The sequence below is a fragment of the Candoia aspera genome, chromosome 1, assembly GCF_035149785.1.
Source record: "Candoia aspera isolate rCanAsp1 chromosome 1, rCanAsp1.hap2, whole genome shotgun sequence".
Classification (NCBI taxonomy): domain Eukaryota; kingdom Metazoa; phylum Chordata; class Lepidosauria; order Squamata; family Boidae; genus Candoia; species Candoia aspera.
The window spans coordinates 51,239,675-51,257,859 of NC_086153.1; the positions used below are offsets into that span (position 1 = coordinate 51,239,675).

An 18,185-nucleotide genomic window follows, 5' to 3' on the forward strand; every position below is an offset into this window, starting at 1 on the left:
TACCCAGATTGCGATCACATGATTCCAGGGACACTGCCATGGCCAGAAGTCCCCTTCATTCAGTGCTGTCATAACTTTGAACAATTACTGAACAAATGGTCGTAACCCGAGGATTACCTGTAGTTAAAGGCCCTGGGCTAGAAACTGGGAGACCATGAGTTCTAGTCCTGCCTTAGGCACAAAGCCAGCTGGGGCACTTTGGGCCAGTCACTCTCTCTCAGACCTAGGAAGAAAGCAATGACAAACCACTTCCGAAAAATGTTGCTAAGAAAACTGCAGGGACTTGTCCCTGCAATCACCAGGAATCAAGACTGACTTGAAGGCATAAAAAAAACAAAACCTATATTAGTGAAAGAAAAGCTATTAGGACTGCACCCCTATATATAAACTTGCTTGGGAGTGAGCCCCACTGAGCTCAACAGACTTACTTCCAAGTAGACATACATACAATCTCATGCAAAAACACTGATACCTTATGAGAACACACACACTCTCCATATATTATATTACGCCTGTATTAAATTTAGGGGTTTTATAACACTAAGGGTATCACAAACAGTGCATTGCCATGCCCTGAACAAGCTGTTATGACAGAAAAGTAAAACTGTGTCCTTATGTATCAAGTGTTGCTAAGAGAAAAACTATTTAATACAATTTTGCTACTGAAAGGCCTACCAAAATAGATCAAAATAGCCCATAAGGCTGGACTTACCCCTGGCTACTTGATTTCGACAAGCACGGAGAGATTGGAATAAGCTAAAACCATCAATTGTCACAATTGCTGAAGGATATAGGATGCTCAGTTCCTCATTCTAAACAAAAAGAAAGGTATTAATCACTTTGAGACAAACATAATATATTTGCAAGTACCCATGTAGGCTATCCTAATTGCTTTATCACAGTTTCTAAGGAAGCACTAAGTTCCCTCCCAGAAAGTCAGTGTATGGACACTTCGGCAGCAGCATCAATACCTGACCCCAGCTGCTAGAGCACAAATAGCTGCCAGTATCAATACAGGTTTTATACAGCACAATTCTCAAGTAGTTTGGTGGAGCACAAAATATAAGGTATCACTGGGGCTGCCCTTAGTTCAGCAAGCAAAAAGTCAATGGAACAGTGTTTTATGTATACTGTATGTATATGTTGTATGTACAGTACTGTATATGTATGAGAGTATGTATATTTAAGGTCTATACAGCCTGACTTCAATCCACATTTCTGCAATTAAATCAACACAGAATTGCTGCCAATACTTCATTATGACTTATGTCTGCAAAATATAGCACACCTATCCATATATATATTTGTAAAAGCAAGCTTGACTTCAGAAAAACCTACATAGGAGGGAACAGTTGGTTCTGTAACAATTTCAGTGCTTTGTAGATCTGTCTTAATACCTGTTCTGTAACTCCAGGATGCCGTGGAATCTCGTAAGTTCTACATTTAAGCTGCAGGACAGGATCTTCATTTAAAAGCTGTGCCAGAAGCAATACTCCACTCTTTAAAAAATGAAAACACAGCAACATGTACTACTAGTAACTGTACAGGAAGAAAACTCAAAAGCTTTTCTGCTACAATTTACAAAATCAAAATACTACCTCACAGACCGAATTTTTCCTGCTCTGTACAGGTTTTACAGTTTATTGTTTCAACTGTTTTAACTTGTTTTTAATAGTTTTTTGTTGCAATTGCTTTGGGTATTTATCTGTATGGGGGGGGTGTTGTTATTTTTAACTCTGTGAGCCACCCAGAGTCATGCATGTGAGATGGGCAGCTATATAACTTGAATGAATGAATGAATGAATGAATGAATGAATGAATGAATGAATGAATGCTGTTTTGAAGGATACTGATTGCTTCATTTTTGTTTTTTATCGCTTTTGCCTCCTTCATGGACTTGAATACAAATTTACGTCTCCTGTCAAGATACGTTACATCCTTTTCTGGACTTGTGTGGTTGCCCTCCACAGATGGCGCATGATTCCAGGAAAAGGCACTTTTGGTTTTGGGGGTTTCCAACAGGTGCTACATGCATACCCATATGTACTCTGCATGACATTTCGCCCTTCAAAAGTGAATCACTGTATACCCTAAATTGGCCTGTTTTGCATGCTTAGTTCTCCAAGAGAAAATTCTGGAATGAAGCACAGGTGAAAAACAAAGCCTTTCATTACAGAATTAAGGCCTGGAGCACAGAATATACCCTCTAAACCTGCAGTGCAGAGCCCACGCCCCGGCATTATATGCATGTGGCAGCTCTCACCTACCACAAGGCAGGCTGTTGCATCTTGCAACTTCCATGGAATCTCCAAAGGCAGCCCCATGTAGAACACCTTGTAGTAATCTCTACATAAGATGACATGTCATCAAAGTTTCCCAGCCATCTTTGTGACTGCAGATGGTTTTTCCCAGTCTGAGTAGAATACTAGTATTTGTCAGTCACCAGCTTATGGAACCAAATGGTCATGTTGAGATAGCACCATCCAAGCTAGCAATGTCGTATACACACTATTGCTGTTGGCAAGCAACCTAGGAAATAGCTGATTTACCTCAGTATAGAAGCGGACATAGCCGGAAGTGAATCCTACAACAATGCAGGTCCAGTCAGGACGGCCTGTGGAGCTCCTGTCTCACATAAAGAACATGAAATAAATTTTATCAAACCTTATTCTCATCTTATGTAATGAAATCAATGCACTCACACACTCCAGACTTAATAAAGTACTCTAACCTGTTAAAAAAAGTTTGCACTTACCTCTTTTGACTTGCAAGGGGGATGCACAATGCACTAGTTACACATTCCCTAGAGACAAAATATAAAAATACTAAATTCTTCAGGAAAACTTCCCTGCCCAAGATACAAAACTTTCTTTAGAAAGAAAAAAATATACAAGCTGCTTTCCAACTACTTTTGACCCAGTTAGTGGGAGAGTAGTCCCCACAGAATATGGCCCAAAGGAGCCAAAAACAAATGCCTTTAAAAACCTGAACTGTAAAAATCTATACAGGCCAGCATTTTTATCTACAGTATTCAGTCTTGTCATTTGCTGTTCTGTTACTAAGTGTTAGGTACGTACACTTTTTAAACCTAGCAGCAGATTATATTTACAATTTTCCAACATGCCAAAGTTAAATAACAGACCATGCGCACATCTCTGGGTGCATGAAAAAGAACTCCAGAGAAGAAGGAGGGGCAAAGAAATAGAAGCATGCAGTGCTTAGTTTTCAGCAACGTTAAACTGTCTTTTTCAGAAATATATGTAAATGGGCAAAATGGTGCAAACTAATAATGAAAACAAACTTATCATGAACAGAGGAGATTACAAAATGTCTAAAAGAGAGATAGTAACATGACCTGATAACAAGTCCTGGAAAAAGTGCTGAAGCAGCACATTAAACAGAGACGTGCAACTGCACTCCCTCATCGAGGGCAGGAATTGAGAACCCGTGCACCATTAGGCCAGTCGATGTGGCCTCTTCAGCCTTGACTGAGGATCCAACCCCACAGTTCCACCACTGCTGCCCAGCATAGTCAGATCCTGCCACTATTCCTTCAGGAGCAGCAGCGCAGAGCAGGGCCCACTTCACCTGTAGCCTGCTAACCCTTTAAGGAGGAAGGACAAGGCACAAATAAAGCTGATCCAGCTGGTGATTCTGCAGGAGACTTTTCCTTTCAAAGGAGTAATGCAAGATATGGGGGGAAAGAACTGGATCTTGTGGACAAGATACGCATCTGCCCTGGTGAAGAATGGCATGTGGAGGATAAAGTGCAACTGGAGCCACCCTCCATCTTCCCCTTGGAAGCACAAGCACTGCATCAGCTAAAACAATTCAGAGTGGAGAAAGCTAATACAGCATCAGAACTTCCAAACATTGCAACAAATTAGTTAAATGGAACATTTTAATGTCAAAGACTATTTTAATCATTATTAAAATGATTAAAGCACAACAACTGATTGAAGTTTACAGTTTTAATTCAGAGTATTTTAATAGGTCCATCCTTTCATCTTTTAAAAAAAGCACTGTGTCTTAATAGCTTTTAGTAGCTGGTGATACATACTCTAATAGTTATTTCTTCTAAGAATATTGGTGGATTGTATCTAAGATAGCAACTCCTGATACCAATAATTGCCTCTTCTGTCCTCCTCATGCAGCCTTCAATATTTCTTGAAAAACTTCTGCAATAGGATGGGGAGTAGATTCTGAACACAATAGGCTATTCAGCATACAATTGCAATGAGGAGTAGATTTAATTAAAAACTAATCTTGATCTAATGAAGTTCTTCTCCGTAGGGCTTTAAGACCTGATTTTGGAGTTTCATGCAACGGCACAAGAATGTACAAGCTGCATTCCACTTCCACAGCCACTGTACACAGTCTATATTTGTATTTACTGTAAATAAAAATAATGTTCACTAAGAACTTCTAATTTATTCTTTCAAAATGTTCAGGATTGTCTATGCTGTTTCAAGAACAAAAGTTAAGGAACAACAAGCTGCTTCACTGGAGAGAATGGGAAACCTGTGGAGATGATCCAATCTCTGGCATTTCTAAGTAGACTTGAAAAGATTCTTCCTCCAGAACCAGAGAACCACTGCTGAGCAATTTAAAGTGGATAACTTGCAGCCTCCCAACTTTTTTTACAGGACTTGGCTACTCTGATTGCTCCTGCCAAAACCAGCCACACCGTTTTTCACTCTCTGATGCAGGAAACAATCAAAAAATAAAGGCACACACTCAATACAGTATAAGTGAAATCTCGTTGCCCACTGTTATCATCACCCCCTGTGGATCGAGTCCTTCCCAAAACTTTAAGAACAACCCCCAGCTAGCAAGAAATTACCCAACTGTACTATATATAAGGCTGCATTAGCAAACAGCAAGGTCAAAAGTAGGGGTTCCCAGCATCTTCTTCTTTCCAAACTTACATTTCTTCAACACTGCAAGGGCCATTCCAACCAAGAGACCCACTCCAGCCAACCGCATATTGCATTTCTTCTTTCCCTTTTTCATTCTGTTTCCATTTTGCTGAGGGGGAGAGAAGAAAAAACAATTCTGCAACGAAGTCTTGCTGTGTTTTAATTTCAAGTGAAATACAGGATTTTTTTAAAAAAAACTATAGAGAAAAAGAAAAAAAAACAATCTGTTAACCAAGAGGTCCATCAAAGCACACCTATACATTTAAACTGAACACAAAAATGTTAGTGCTGATCTAAATCAAAATAAAGAGACTTCTGTCTGAGGAAAAAGGCTTTTCTGCCTCTTCTTCCTCTGCAGCCTGCTGTACTGTATCCTTTTCCAACTTCTGGAATAGTGTGGGGCATTATGGGGGGAATATAAAAAACTGACAAAATTGTCTTGCAGGGGGATAATATTTTTTTGCCTCCGTAAGCGGTCTTTGAATCCAAGACACAGTTTTAAAACATTATTGAGAGATATTCTGGAACAGTTCCTGAAACAGCTATGATAAAAACTCAACTAGTTTTACAAAGGAGTTTGAGAACTTGATCATGCCAATTTCCAATTAGATTAAAACCAACACTCTTAAAAAGAACCTTATCTGTACAATTTTTGCATACCTACTAATAAAAAAAATAGTATCGTCATTCACTTTCTTGAGACTATTGCCAATGTCTAGATGTAAACTCCAAAAATGAGTTAAAAAGGAAAGGATTACAGACAATGCTCATGTGAGTGACAGAAAGATTTCTTGTGCATCTTGGTTTGAGCTAGATCATCATAAAGAGAGGACAAGGAAGTAATTATGTTAGTTTTCACTGAAGTCCAGTTAACATGGATTAATTTTATGTTCAGTCTCTTCAATTTCACCTTACAAGAAGCTCAGTGATGATACAACTTGATGTGCCTGAGCATCTGGTGTAATGGGAGCTTATTTCTAGGCCAAACTGCTCTACTATTAAAATATACCGTATCAAAACTCAGTACAAGCCTGAGCGATGACATTTATGTAATAAACATCCTTATGTTTTTTCTTCATAATTTGCAATCTCCTCTGCCACCAGCATAGCTTTTCAGGATGAAGGAGTTTCAGTTAAGACTTCAGTGAGTCATCACAGTGACTCCATCCAATTCAATTATTTGTAATGTCACTATTATAGATATGGATAGCTGGGGGCAGCACAACTTCAACTAGTCTGAGAAAAGTGAAGAGAATTTGTTCAATTATTTACATTACAAATAACAAGGTAATCAATTACCAATTGGTGTAGAAGCCCTAACCACTCTAAATCATGCATATACACACACATGAAACTAATTTTTATCTACAGAAAATGAGAGTCAGGGGGGTCATAGTAACCACCATTTTCAAAGAAACAAAAACTATCTGCAAATCAAACTTCTAACTAATCCTAGTACTGTGTACATATAGGGATAAAATGAAATTCAAATTCTATTAGCAAAACTTGAGTAGTGGAATTATTTATCATACATATAGTATATACTCTGAAAATACATAGAAAAGGCATCAAAATTTAAATTTATTAAACTATCAAGGAAAGAGGAAGTTTGTATTTGCTGAAATATCACCATACATTTCACAATTGTGTCTCCTACAACAGATATAATGGCAGGTTCAGAGATAAGTCTTAAAGCTAGTAGATTGATTTTAATGGAGTAGTTGTTAGAGGTAAACAAATCTTCTCCATTTATCATTCTCCTGATAAACAGAAACATCAGTGAGTACCAGGGTATGTGGCTTTAATCGTAACCTAATCTCATTATATTATTTATGAGTCTCAATTGACAATATTTACTTGAATATATTCTCAAATATAATAGCATAAAACAGTATACTTACGGACAAAAAACACTGCTTTCTGCTCACGAGCTATTACCATGAGATCATTTGTTGGTGACAAAGATAATACACAGTCCTGCAGCCAGGAACTTGCTTGTGTTTTAGATGCTGAGTCGTCTTCTTCTTCCTATAAATAGTGACTACCGAAGTTACTACTTTCCTGGGCAAAAAATAACTATATATAATTGTACAAAGATTGCTTATGTACAAAAACATTAATAGCATTTAAGGAATATGCAGATAAGCAATGTGACCACAATCTTAATGGGATTGTTGAAAGCATTTAAACATTATGAAAATTATACATTTTGCTTTTTTATTTATGTATTTATTTCATCAATCAGATTTATAATTGTAATATTGTTAGCTGTCCTCAAATGCCACCAATAGAGGCAAATCATACATATTTTAACATTATACAATAAAGGATGGTTGTATGATAATCGGTATTTAACCTAAATGTGTGTATTAAGCATTACAAATTGATTAATGAAACTTTTCAGAGTTTTTAATGGATTATTCAAATTATTCTGATATCAAGCTTGTTTATAGAAGATATAATTAGCAATAATGGTAAATAAAAAAGCCTTACAGGTTCTTGAGTCGCTGCTTCATCCCAGGGACCCCAACTCTCTTCTTCCCAGTTTGATGATTTACCTAATATTTACAAAACCTAATTTAGTTTAGCAAATCAGAGCCATCAGAGTTACATGTACTGAAATAAAATGCTGCATCCCAATGTTCATGACAATGTGATTATTATTTGAATAATACCAAGAGCACTTTAAAAAAATGCCAGAAATCCTCAACCAACAAACTTCCAAGTAAGAAAGCATAAACATCTCTGAAAATTATTTTGAGCAGTCCTCCCCATCTATTGCTCTCCAGGTAAGTTAGGATTACTGCTCTCAAAATTTCCAGCCAGCATAGCCAGAACCTGAAAATGCAAGGCACTATTGTCCCAGCATTTCTGGAGGGCAGCTATGTGGGGAAGGCTTATCCAAATATCCTCTAAAGACTATAACAGCAATATCTCATAATTACCTAATCAGGGAAGAAAAATATTAGACATAATCGCTGTACATTTTTATATTAATAATGTAGATTCAGTCATGCATTGTGGCATGTCAAGCAGTTTCTACCTGTTTCAGAAAGTGATGCAAGCAGTAAAAGCTGATTTATAATAGTTGAAGAATACCATGTCTCTTTCATAGGTTATTTTAGCTTTGATTACTAGTTGTAGAAACATTTCTAGACTGCATGCTGGCTGACTGAAATGGATCCAAATAACCCATTTCTTCCAGGGTCCACTGAAGCCTGACTACCCACTCTATAGCCTTTCCAAAGAAGGGGAGGTTGAAGATTGGATGATAATTGTCCAGGACCACTGGGTCCAACGATGACTTCTTGATGAGAGGGCATACCAAAGCCTGCTTCAAGGCCAAAGATCTAATCCCTCACTCAAAGAGGCTGACATCACCCCAAAGACCCAACCACAAGTCACCTCCCAGGCAGTTTTTTTAATAAGAATTTTATTAAGTTTCAAGCAAAGATAAAAGCTACAGAAAAACAAAAAACTACAAAGACAAAAAAAGAAAAAAACTAAAGAAGTGTAGAAACAAAGAGAAAATTTTTCAAAATTACAAAAAGAGGTGACTTCCGACTTTTAACAGCAAGGATATACAACAATTTTCCATAATCAATCCCTTACTCTATATTAAACCAAAATCACATTATTTCTATAAATCATTCCATTGGCACATTATAAAAATCACTAAATATAGTTGCTCCCTCCCCTTATAAGAAAAAAAAGAAACCTCCTAATCAACTTCCCCACCAAATATAACATTTATTTAATTATTTCTGTCCACACCCTAGAGCCTTCCAGGTTATTTCCCTTTAGGTTAGGTAGGGTAGCTTTAGTCCGGCAAGATTCTGTCTATGCGGTGTGAGCAAAGAAAGGACTAAAGTTTGGCTGGATTGGCTCTTTGTCATTCTTGGGCTGGGCCTGACAGGTGGCACCAGCAAGCTGAAAAGCAATCAGAAAGTGATCTGACCAATGCAACAGACTAATAGCAATGTTTTTCATAACCAGATCATGTCTTAACTACCTTGAAACAAAAACCAGATCTAATGTGCAACCCCCAGTATGTGTCAGGCCTAAAATGACTTGGGACAGAAGGAAGATGTTGTGCAGCAGGGAGAGCAGTACCACAGCAATAATCTAATCTGTTCCCTAAAGTCCAACTTCATTACACATCTAGTTATCTGCAGGGCTGAGCCTCTGAAAGCTATGAAAGCTTTTTGCATAAAGATGGTGACCAGAAATGACATGGAGTTTGAGGGTGCTCAAGATTCATGTGGCATCTTGGTTTTTATGTGTATGGAGTTCTGGGAGTTTGTGGCCTTCTTTTAGATAGCAGGGGTCAGTAATATAAATTTTATCTCTTTCCCTCTCTGTTTTGGTGACTTTGAGTTAACTTTGACTCCTGGCTACTTCATGGAGAGGTCTGTGGGGTTTCCTTGGCAACATTGCAAAAGTGGTTTGCCATTGTCTTCTTCTGGGATGTTCTTCAACTTCCCATCTAGGACTCTAAGAGAGCAACTGGCCCAAAGTCACCCAGCTAGTTTCCATCCCTAAAGGAGGACTAGAACCTAGGTCTCTCTCCCCCTACTCCAGCACCTTAACCAGGTTCTCCTTTATCTCTACCTGCATACTAATCATTTTATCTATCTCAAGCTAGTCTTTGAATATACTTAATAAGCTAGAAGACTAAAACTGATATATAAAAGGATGTGCAAAATCTTTAATATCAAAATGTTTTGAGTGTGAAATTTTGCAAAGCTTCCAGTCTCAAGCACAATACCAGCTCTCTGAGCATTTTGGAAGCATTTAGTGCTCAATGTCAATGAGCTCAATGTCTCTCAATGGAGAGCCAGTTTGGTTTAGTGGTTAAGGTTCTGGGCTAGGAACCAGGAGACTGAGAGTTCTAGTCCTGCCTTAGGCATGGGAGCCGGCTGGGTGACCTTGGGCCAGTCACTCTCTCTCAGCCCAACTCACCAAACAGGGTTGTTGTTGTGGGGAAAAGAGGAGGAAGGAGCATTAGGTATGTTCCCTGCTTTGAGTTACTTATAAAAGTAATAAAGGCAGGATAAAAAAAAATATTAAAAAAAATTGAGGCTTGGGGTGTTCCAAAATACTTAGACAATGCATTCCACACCCAGGCTGTTTCAAAACAAAACAGCCTTAACATATTGCTTGACAAGAGCAGAGTCTACAGCTTCATAGAAGAGAAACACTTGCTGCTGCTACACTAGTCCTTTTAGATTCTCACAGAAGGCAATTTACTGAACTGTCATTCATCCTTTAACAGGATCACCCAAACAAATCTGATTATGTAGCTATACATAAATAAATAAAATACTTTATTTATTATGTTATATTGTAACATAAATAAAGTTATTTTAAAGGCAACACAATCATTTTATAAACAACACGTTTACATGGATCAGCTTCTCATTTTCCCTTTGAAGCTTGTTTAGGTTATTGTAGTTCACATACAAATTAATAAAGCAAACCTAGAAAGCCTCTGTGATAAATTTGCTTTTTTCCACTGTATGAAGAAACAGATTTAAGGAGGAACATAGCAAAGAATTATGGCTTTGTAAGAGATTTCAAATAAAGTACCACTTATACTGAGCAACATTAAGCTATGAAGATTTACAAATCACTCTGTTCTTGTGCTATTTAGAACATGCACATGTATTGTTACAGTTGAAACATCAAACTTTAAAGGTCACTAATTTGTTAAATTCTTGCTACAGAATGGAAACTACAGCATATTTGCATAAGAAAATTCTGACTGAATGTTCTTCGTATTTTTATTTGAGAAATTCACATGAACTATACTGCACATCCAATCATAATTTGAACATGAGCGACTTACGGCTTACGGGTATCACGCAAAAGCTACAAAAAGTAAAGAGGAAAACTACAAGTATTAATGTCTGTTCTTCTTAAGCACCCTTGTTTTATAGAGTTTTTGAAACTATCCAACTGCCCAAATTATGTAACTAGGATGATTTTCTAAAGCTTCATAACACCAATCACCTCATAGTAATACAAGTATTCATTAAAAATAGCAAGAAATCTGCCAAGGAAGTAGCACTGTTCCATCTGATGCATAATGCATCAAATAATAAACAGTTATGTCAACAGCTTAGTTGCTTTTATTACGTGGGTGTCTCTTCACTGCCGATTAAATCTTTATTGTCACAAGTTAAAAAGCAATTTAAACAAACATGGTCTTTTAAGTTTCTCGAGACACACCTCCTCATTTTATAAATCATTTCTCTAAAACCATTTTTTCCTGTCCATTGAAATGTAGGAAAGAAATTATGCAAAGGACCTCAGTCAGCTATTTGCCTGACCATTTATCCAGCAGGATAATTCTCCCAAAACCTAGCAGAACTGAACCAAACTGGGTGTGGAGAGAGAAGCGGGCAAGAGGAACGAGTGTGAAAATTGGCTGGATTCAGCAGAGGCTGCAGATGAAAAAAAAAATCCATGAAACTTTTCCCCAGTACATCCATATGGAAGAGGCAGTTGGGCATTTTCTCAGAAGGCTGCCAATTGCTCCATTCTAAGCCTCCCTCCTGCTATCTTTTGGGCCATGTGATATACAGCAGAGCTGTTCTGAATGGATTAGAAAGAATTCTAGAAGCTATGCTCCACACACTCTCCCTATACCAATCTCCACAGCTATATAAGAAAACAAACTGAGTTTATTTTATTTATTTATCTAATTTATCCCCGCCCATCTCCTGTTGGAGGACTCCGGGCGGTTTACAACAATCGATTAAAACCATCACAATAAATACAAAGAATAAAATACAGTAAAAAAATAATATAAATAGAAGTAAAAATAAAGTTACTTCCAAAATGTTGCAATTTGGAACTCTGCTCCAATAATCTGTTCCTCTCCTGTGGCACAACACCTTCATAATTCCTGGCTTGGAAATAGTCACTAGTTCTGGTAATCTGTGGTAAGTAACAACTAGCTTTAGTAGTATTTGTTATTCTGTCTCCCCATATAAACTACAAAGATATCTGGCAACAATAATTTTCTTATAAACTTCAGATGGTAAAGATAGGGACCAGTTTGCTTGTACAACAGCAACATTTCGGGATAAAATGCAGTGGGATGAATCTTACGACTACAACTATGCTTACAGTAGCTGGAAACAGAGGGTCAATATTTTCATTCAGAAAGCAAGCCATAAAGCACAAACACAGTCCCCCCACCACCACTACCACAAATTATGCAGTCAAGTTTTCCGCATTTGGGGAAATTGCAGGGGTCAGCATACCTAGAGTGCAATGGATGGGTCTCATCCTTATTACCCCACATCTTCTTTCTCTCCCATTCATCATGCTTACAGACAGGTCTCTTGATTTTTAAGTTCATGTTACATTGCACAAAACTCAGATTTTGTTAAACATATGAAGAAAAAAGAATTCAAATTAAATGCAAAACAGGTGCCAGGTGTTTATCATCTCCTTGCCATGTTAATGAGCATGGCACACAAAAATGAATTAAAGATTCATGTTATTCATGACCAACTTCTCAGAGCCAAGTTGCTACCCATCAATATATGCACTTTTTGTTGCATAGGGTAAGGCATGAGAGTATTACACATACCATTTATGACAAATTAACTTACGGAATCAAGTAGAGCATGAATAAATACACTAAATGATATATTTTTCCAGAAAGGGTCACAGCTGCAAGCACATGTTTTACCTGTTCTCCAACATGGACTGCATTTTGTTTGCTGAGAACTCTCCCAATCTGTGGTAGTTCATGGGACGTTATATGAACTTTCTGATCTCCTGCTTTGGGTTGACAACCATCAAGGATAAATTAGGACTGTTTAACCAAGGCTGCTTACTAGAAAGCAACAGTGAACTCCTAAACTAACAAAGCAATGCTGTTTAGATGTTCCTGTGTTAGCAAAGAATTAGGTCAATTAAAACAGAAGAATAAAAGCAGTACGGATAAACTCAGAGTCCTTCTTTTTCCATTTCTAATTTTAGATATTAAGTAGGACTTGTAGATTTCCCCCGAATTAGATTTATTTCTAATTATTTTGCTTACATTACCTAAAATAAAATTCAGAAAAGTATAGTAGCTCACTAGCCCACCTGTCTTTCCTAGTTTGTAATGCCTATAACAGTGTTTCTCAAACACTAGTCTATAAGGTTTGCCAGTCTAAAATTCCTGTTCACTATTAACTTTACTAGTTTATTGTGAGATATAAAACTGGCATGATTTGGTTATTTGAGAAACACTGGGTATCACCTCAAAATCTAGACTCATTCAGACTTCTGTTACAAATCTTTTGATGCATATGTGGCCTGAGCCACACAAAAAGCTTGCAAAGAGAAAACAAACTGTGGAGACCTTGGTGCTCTCTGAGCTTGGTTTTTTCATTACCTGACTAGGTAACATCATCAGCATTGGTAGCATCACCAGCACTTATGATGTTACCCAGTTGGGCGATGAAACGTCTACAAGCAAACAACCAAGCTCAGAGAGCACCTAGGACTCCACAGTTCAACCCTGAGCTACAGATATTCTCTTCTATTAGAAAACAAACTACCTATCCATGTTATCATTAATAGTTTTTAGGCCTATGTGACTCTTGTGATAAATCGTACTTTTGTGTGTGTGCCTTCAAGTCAGTATTTTACTCCTGGCGCTGCTTGGATAAGTCCCTGCAGTTATCTTGGCAAGATTTCCAAAGTGGTTTGCCACTGCCTGCTTCCTAGGGCTTAGAGGGAGTGACTGGCCCAAGGTCATCCAGTTGGCTTTGTGCCTAAGGCAATACTAGAATACATGGGCTCCCAGTTTCTAGCCTGACGCCTTAACCACTCCACCAAACTGCCTCTCTAAATTGTACTTAGTTTTTGTTTATTTTACTTATTTTAACAAAAATGTTGCCATTCAGAGTTTGTTCACCCCTATTGCAGAAAAGCTGCCTTTAATTTTAAAAAGTCACTATGGCAGGTCTAGACAACCTGGTGTTGGGTGATGCTTTTGACTACAACACTGATGAAGTTTAGCCAGCACTTGCAGGATCTACAATAACTTTCCAGATCATAACCAGAATATTGAATAACCAGTTGGCCTTAAAAGAACTGGGTTCTTTTATAAAACTGTACAAATAGTATCAACTTAGTCACTGACTGCTGCAGAGTCCACCCATAAGTGATTGATCCTGAATCAAAAATATGAAATCTAGTATACACCTAGTTCTTTATCACATTACATGGTGCATATGGGCTGCAGGAAAAGGAAAATACATGGGCTACTTACTGCAGTCAAAGGTGCCATACCTAACCCATACATGTACCTTTTCTATGGTCTTTTCACAGGCTTAGAACCACTGAAAAACAGCCTGCCTGGGGAGATTAAGTTGAAGGGATGGCGACCCCAACTCTTCTTACATGCAAACCTAGAGCTAAGAGAAGTTGAAGGATGGATGAAGGCAAGTCCCTGACAGGTAGCAGCCTTGCTGGCACCGCGGACAGAAGACATAATCCGCATTACCGGCACACCACCACTACCCTCAGCCCCGTCCCATGTCGTCCCACTCGGACCCAGAAGTCGAGGCTCACCGCCGCATTCCTTGGCACCCCACGGTTCACCCGCGCCACTCTGCCGAAGATGAGAGCACAGGAAATCCCGCGCCGACTCGAGGTCCTGGAAGCTGCAGAAAGGCACGAGAGTGCAGGCCATGGCGTTGCCCTCTCTCCCGCGCCCGAAGCCCCGCTGGCTCACCCGACTCGCGATCCTGACTGCCAACCCCACCCGGAAGCGGTCAAAGCCCCTGCAGACGCTACTACGCAGGCGCCGAGCAGACCAGGAAAGGGAGGAGAACCAACCCCGAATGACAGCGCTGCTCACGTGGCTGGGGAGGAGTGACGCCTTGGGCAGTAGCACTTCGCTCAGAGTGGAGTGAGAAGAGGCAAAGATTGAAGCTGAGCTGTCGCATTTTTCTTTAGCTGCTTCTTGGGACAATGGCTGCCTTTGCACGACAGGCTTATCCATAGTGACTTGCTACACTATCAGTTATTCAGTGAACACAGATTTCGGGTTTCTGGGACACCCGGAACTGCAAGCTGTCCGCACGGGCTGAGTTGGTATGCAGTGTAAATGAGGATGTGTGACTTAAGAAAGCGATCGATTTGGTGGTCCTGACTATCTTTACTGAAAGAGAGCTGTAGGCAGATTAGTGAGGGGATAGGTCCTTTAGATGCAACAGATTCCCGGTTCTATCTCAGAGAAGTTGGTATGTCTTCAGCGTAGACACTGTTAAACCGGAAGATCCCATTTAGGGCTGTACATGAAAGGAAAAGTATATTCTATTTCAAAAGAAGCCATAAGTTTTACTGAACTGTTTCGGCTTGCTCTCATTCGGCAGAAACAAACCCTGAAGTCCAGAGGGATCCCAGAGTGATTTTATGGGGTGAGCAAGGCTGGTGTACAGCATCCCACCCCCAATATGGCTCAGTCATCCCAGATTTCCAGTGCCTTCTGTTCCTCCTCAGCCGCCACCCACAGGGACCCAGACTTTTTCTCTCTCTCCACTGCTTCTCTCCAGAACACCTCTACAGTACTACTGTTCCTACCCCGGGCATCCAGAATATTTGTGTTTCTGCTCAGGCACAGGCAACCTGAAACAGCTGTACCACACACATAATATGTGGCACATTCCTAGTACAGGGGTCTAATTTGGTAGCTGATTCACTTATTGTGGTAAGCCACGGAATGTTTCGTTTACCATTGGCTGAGCAAACTTTGTTAAATAGTGATTATAGTGTGAACCTATATAGTGATTACTGTGTGAGCCTAGTCAGCTGTGGTTTTTTTGTTAAACTACAATTAAGCAAACCATGGATTAGCACAATGTATGAGCCTAGAAAGAATGTAACAAATTCCTTTGATTTTGCTTAAACCTAAACTTAAACTAAGCTAACAGATTTCAGTGAGACTTTTCTCTTTATAAATTATTTAGGAGACTCTAGTTCAATGTTTCTCAACCTCAGTAACTTTAAGCTGTATGGACTTCAACTCCCAGAATTCCCTAGCCAGCAGGGTTGGCTGGGGAATTCTGGGAGTTGAAGTCCACACAGCTTAAAGTTGCTGAGGTTGAAAAACACTGCTCTAGTCAATGTGCTTTGGACTACAAACTGAGCCTGCACAGAACATACAGTTTATTTAGCTCAGTAAGGTAAGAAGATCTGATAATGTGATCAGTAACAACAATTACAAACACATAATATGCTCACAGCCTCTTCAGTGATCATGTGAAAAACTGGAGCTGCACATGCTTTCCTCTTTCCTGCTGTCAGCCTTCTGTTGGCCCTGCTTCTCTGTGCCAACTATAAGTTGGAGACAAGTATTTCTTCTCCTCACGTAAGCTCCTTCTCTCCTCCCATGCAGAATTCTGCACAATCATAAGCTCAGTGATGGGAGAAGCATTTGCTTATAAGTAGGTCCTCCTATACAGATGAATTCATAAAAGCATTGATTACAAGGGTTGGGCTGTATCTTGAGATCATCTAGCCCAACCTCCTGCCCAGTGCAGGAATTCCCTTATGTGGATGCAACATAGGATTATGTTTTGGGTTTGTTTTGCTTTATTTATTGTAATTGCACACTGCTGCAAGGAAACTCACACTGTTCAACTTGTGATCCACCAAGACACCCAGTTCGTTATTTTCAAATGCTGATGCTCAGTATGGTCTCACCCATTACCTATTGATTGGGTAGACATATACATTGAGCAAATAAATAAAATCTTACTCATGCTTTTTTTCTTTTTTATCCAAATTAATAACTCTGCATTCTTCTTTCTTGAAATTCATCTTACTGGTATCTACCCATTGTTCCAACTGGTGAAAATCCTCCTGAATATTGATACTGTCCTCTGTTTGCTATCCCTCTATCTTTGTATGGCCTCCAAATTTGATAATCATGTTTTCTAATCTTTGTCCAAGGCATTTATAAATAAGTTGAACCACACTCATCCAAGGACAGAACTCTGCACTATGCAACTGGGCACTTCCTTCCAGCTTGACACCAAGCCATTGTCATGTACCATTTTAATACAATTGTTCAGTAGTAACATAGTCTAGCTAATGATAGCATAATCTAGCCCATATTTTCTACTTTCTCTGCTAGGTTCTCTTGGGAGACTTTGTCAAATACTGTGCTAAAGTCATTATACTCTTTTGTCCACTGCTTTCCTGTGCTCAGTTACTTTGTCCAAAAGACAAAAGAAAAAATCAGATTGATTTGAGGCCACAGCATGATAAATCCATGTTGGTTCCTGCCTGGCAGTGCATTCTTTTCTAAATGCTCACTGACTGACCTCTTATTAACGTGTCCTTGAGATTTTCCTGAAAGCACCATCAAGCTCACTAGTCTGTGGTCATTCAGATGCTCTTTTTCCTGCATTTCCAAAACATTTGCCCTTCTCCAATCCTCTGACATTATGCTTATCCTCCATGATTTTTCAAAGGTCTCAAAAAGGAGCTCCCAAATGACATCCACAACCTCCTTCAAGAGTCCTGGATGCAGTTGTTGGGTTGAATGTGGGTATGAGTCCATTCTCCCTTCATCAGTGGTTAATTTGTGGGGAAGGCTGCCCAAATAGCGCTAACATCTGCACTCCAGTTTTCTGTTCTGGCAAAAACTCATTGGAGGCAGTGGAACCGATTATCCAGAGAAGTGGTGGGTTCTCTTTCATTAGATATGTTGAAGAAACTCGACAACTGGCTTTCTGGGATGCTTTGATTCTGGATTCTTGCACTGAGCAGGGATTTGGACTCAAAGGGCTATATGGCTCCTTCCAATGCTATTGATTTCAAAAGCATAAGTGCAAAGCACAGGAAAAAACTGGGAAAAAATTAAAGCAAGATATGGAGTGGCTCTTAAGATATCCCAAAGCTGCTTCCCTGCCCCCATGTTATGATAGGTTGAAAAAATACTGTGGTGACAAAAATTGGAAGAAGAAAAAGGGAAAGGGGGTTAGGAACTTCAGAGAGTTCTGCAGTCATTTATTTGTCCCCAGGAATTCAGTTTCAGAAAGCCTCTGATAATAGGCCATTCCCATACACAAAAATGAAAACATATTAAAATGATGATCTAGAAGCAAAATGAAAATGTGTATTTCAGAGCATTTAATACAGTATGTGATCTAAAATATCCTCCACAATTGTCAAAATCCTTTTTTAAAGTTTACTGAAAAGTAAGTGTTCCTTTTGTACAGGCATTTCTAATATTAATAGCTTCCT

At 39.0% G+C, this 18,185-nt stretch overlaps 1 protein-coding gene across 2 annotated transcripts in view; it reads right to left on the minus strand.

Annotated features, from left to right (window-relative positions):
• The window catches only part of RAB3GAP2 (RAB3 GTPase activating non-catalytic protein subunit 2), a 55,159-nt gene extending 40,455 nt beyond the window's left edge, over positions 1 to 14,704 (minus strand). Inside the window, exons 1-8 of one of the 2 annotated variants that reach the window (XM_063303645.1) lie at positions 14,532 to 14,694; positions 7,413 to 7,477; positions 6,821 to 6,947; positions 4,929 to 5,028; positions 2,756 to 2,803; positions 2,550 to 2,625; positions 1,398 to 1,499; positions 713 to 812 (exon numbers count right to left, since the gene is read on the minus strand). In XM_063303645.1, the coding sequence (XP_063159715.1) occupies positions 713 to 812; positions 1,398 to 1,499; positions 2,550 to 2,625; positions 2,756 to 2,803; positions 4,929 to 5,028; positions 6,821 to 6,947; positions 7,413 to 7,477; positions 14,532 to 14,622 (709 nt within the window). In that variant the 5' untranslated portion in view covers positions 14,623 to 14,694. Of the gene's footprint in view, positions 1 to 712; positions 813 to 1,397; positions 1,500 to 2,549; positions 2,626 to 2,755; positions 2,804 to 4,928; positions 5,029 to 6,820; positions 6,948 to 7,412; positions 7,478 to 14,501 lie in introns of both variants that reach the window. The other variant, XM_063303637.1, reaches the window with a different exon arrangement.
• Between the last annotated feature and the right edge of the window lie 3,481 nt (positions 14,705 to 18,185).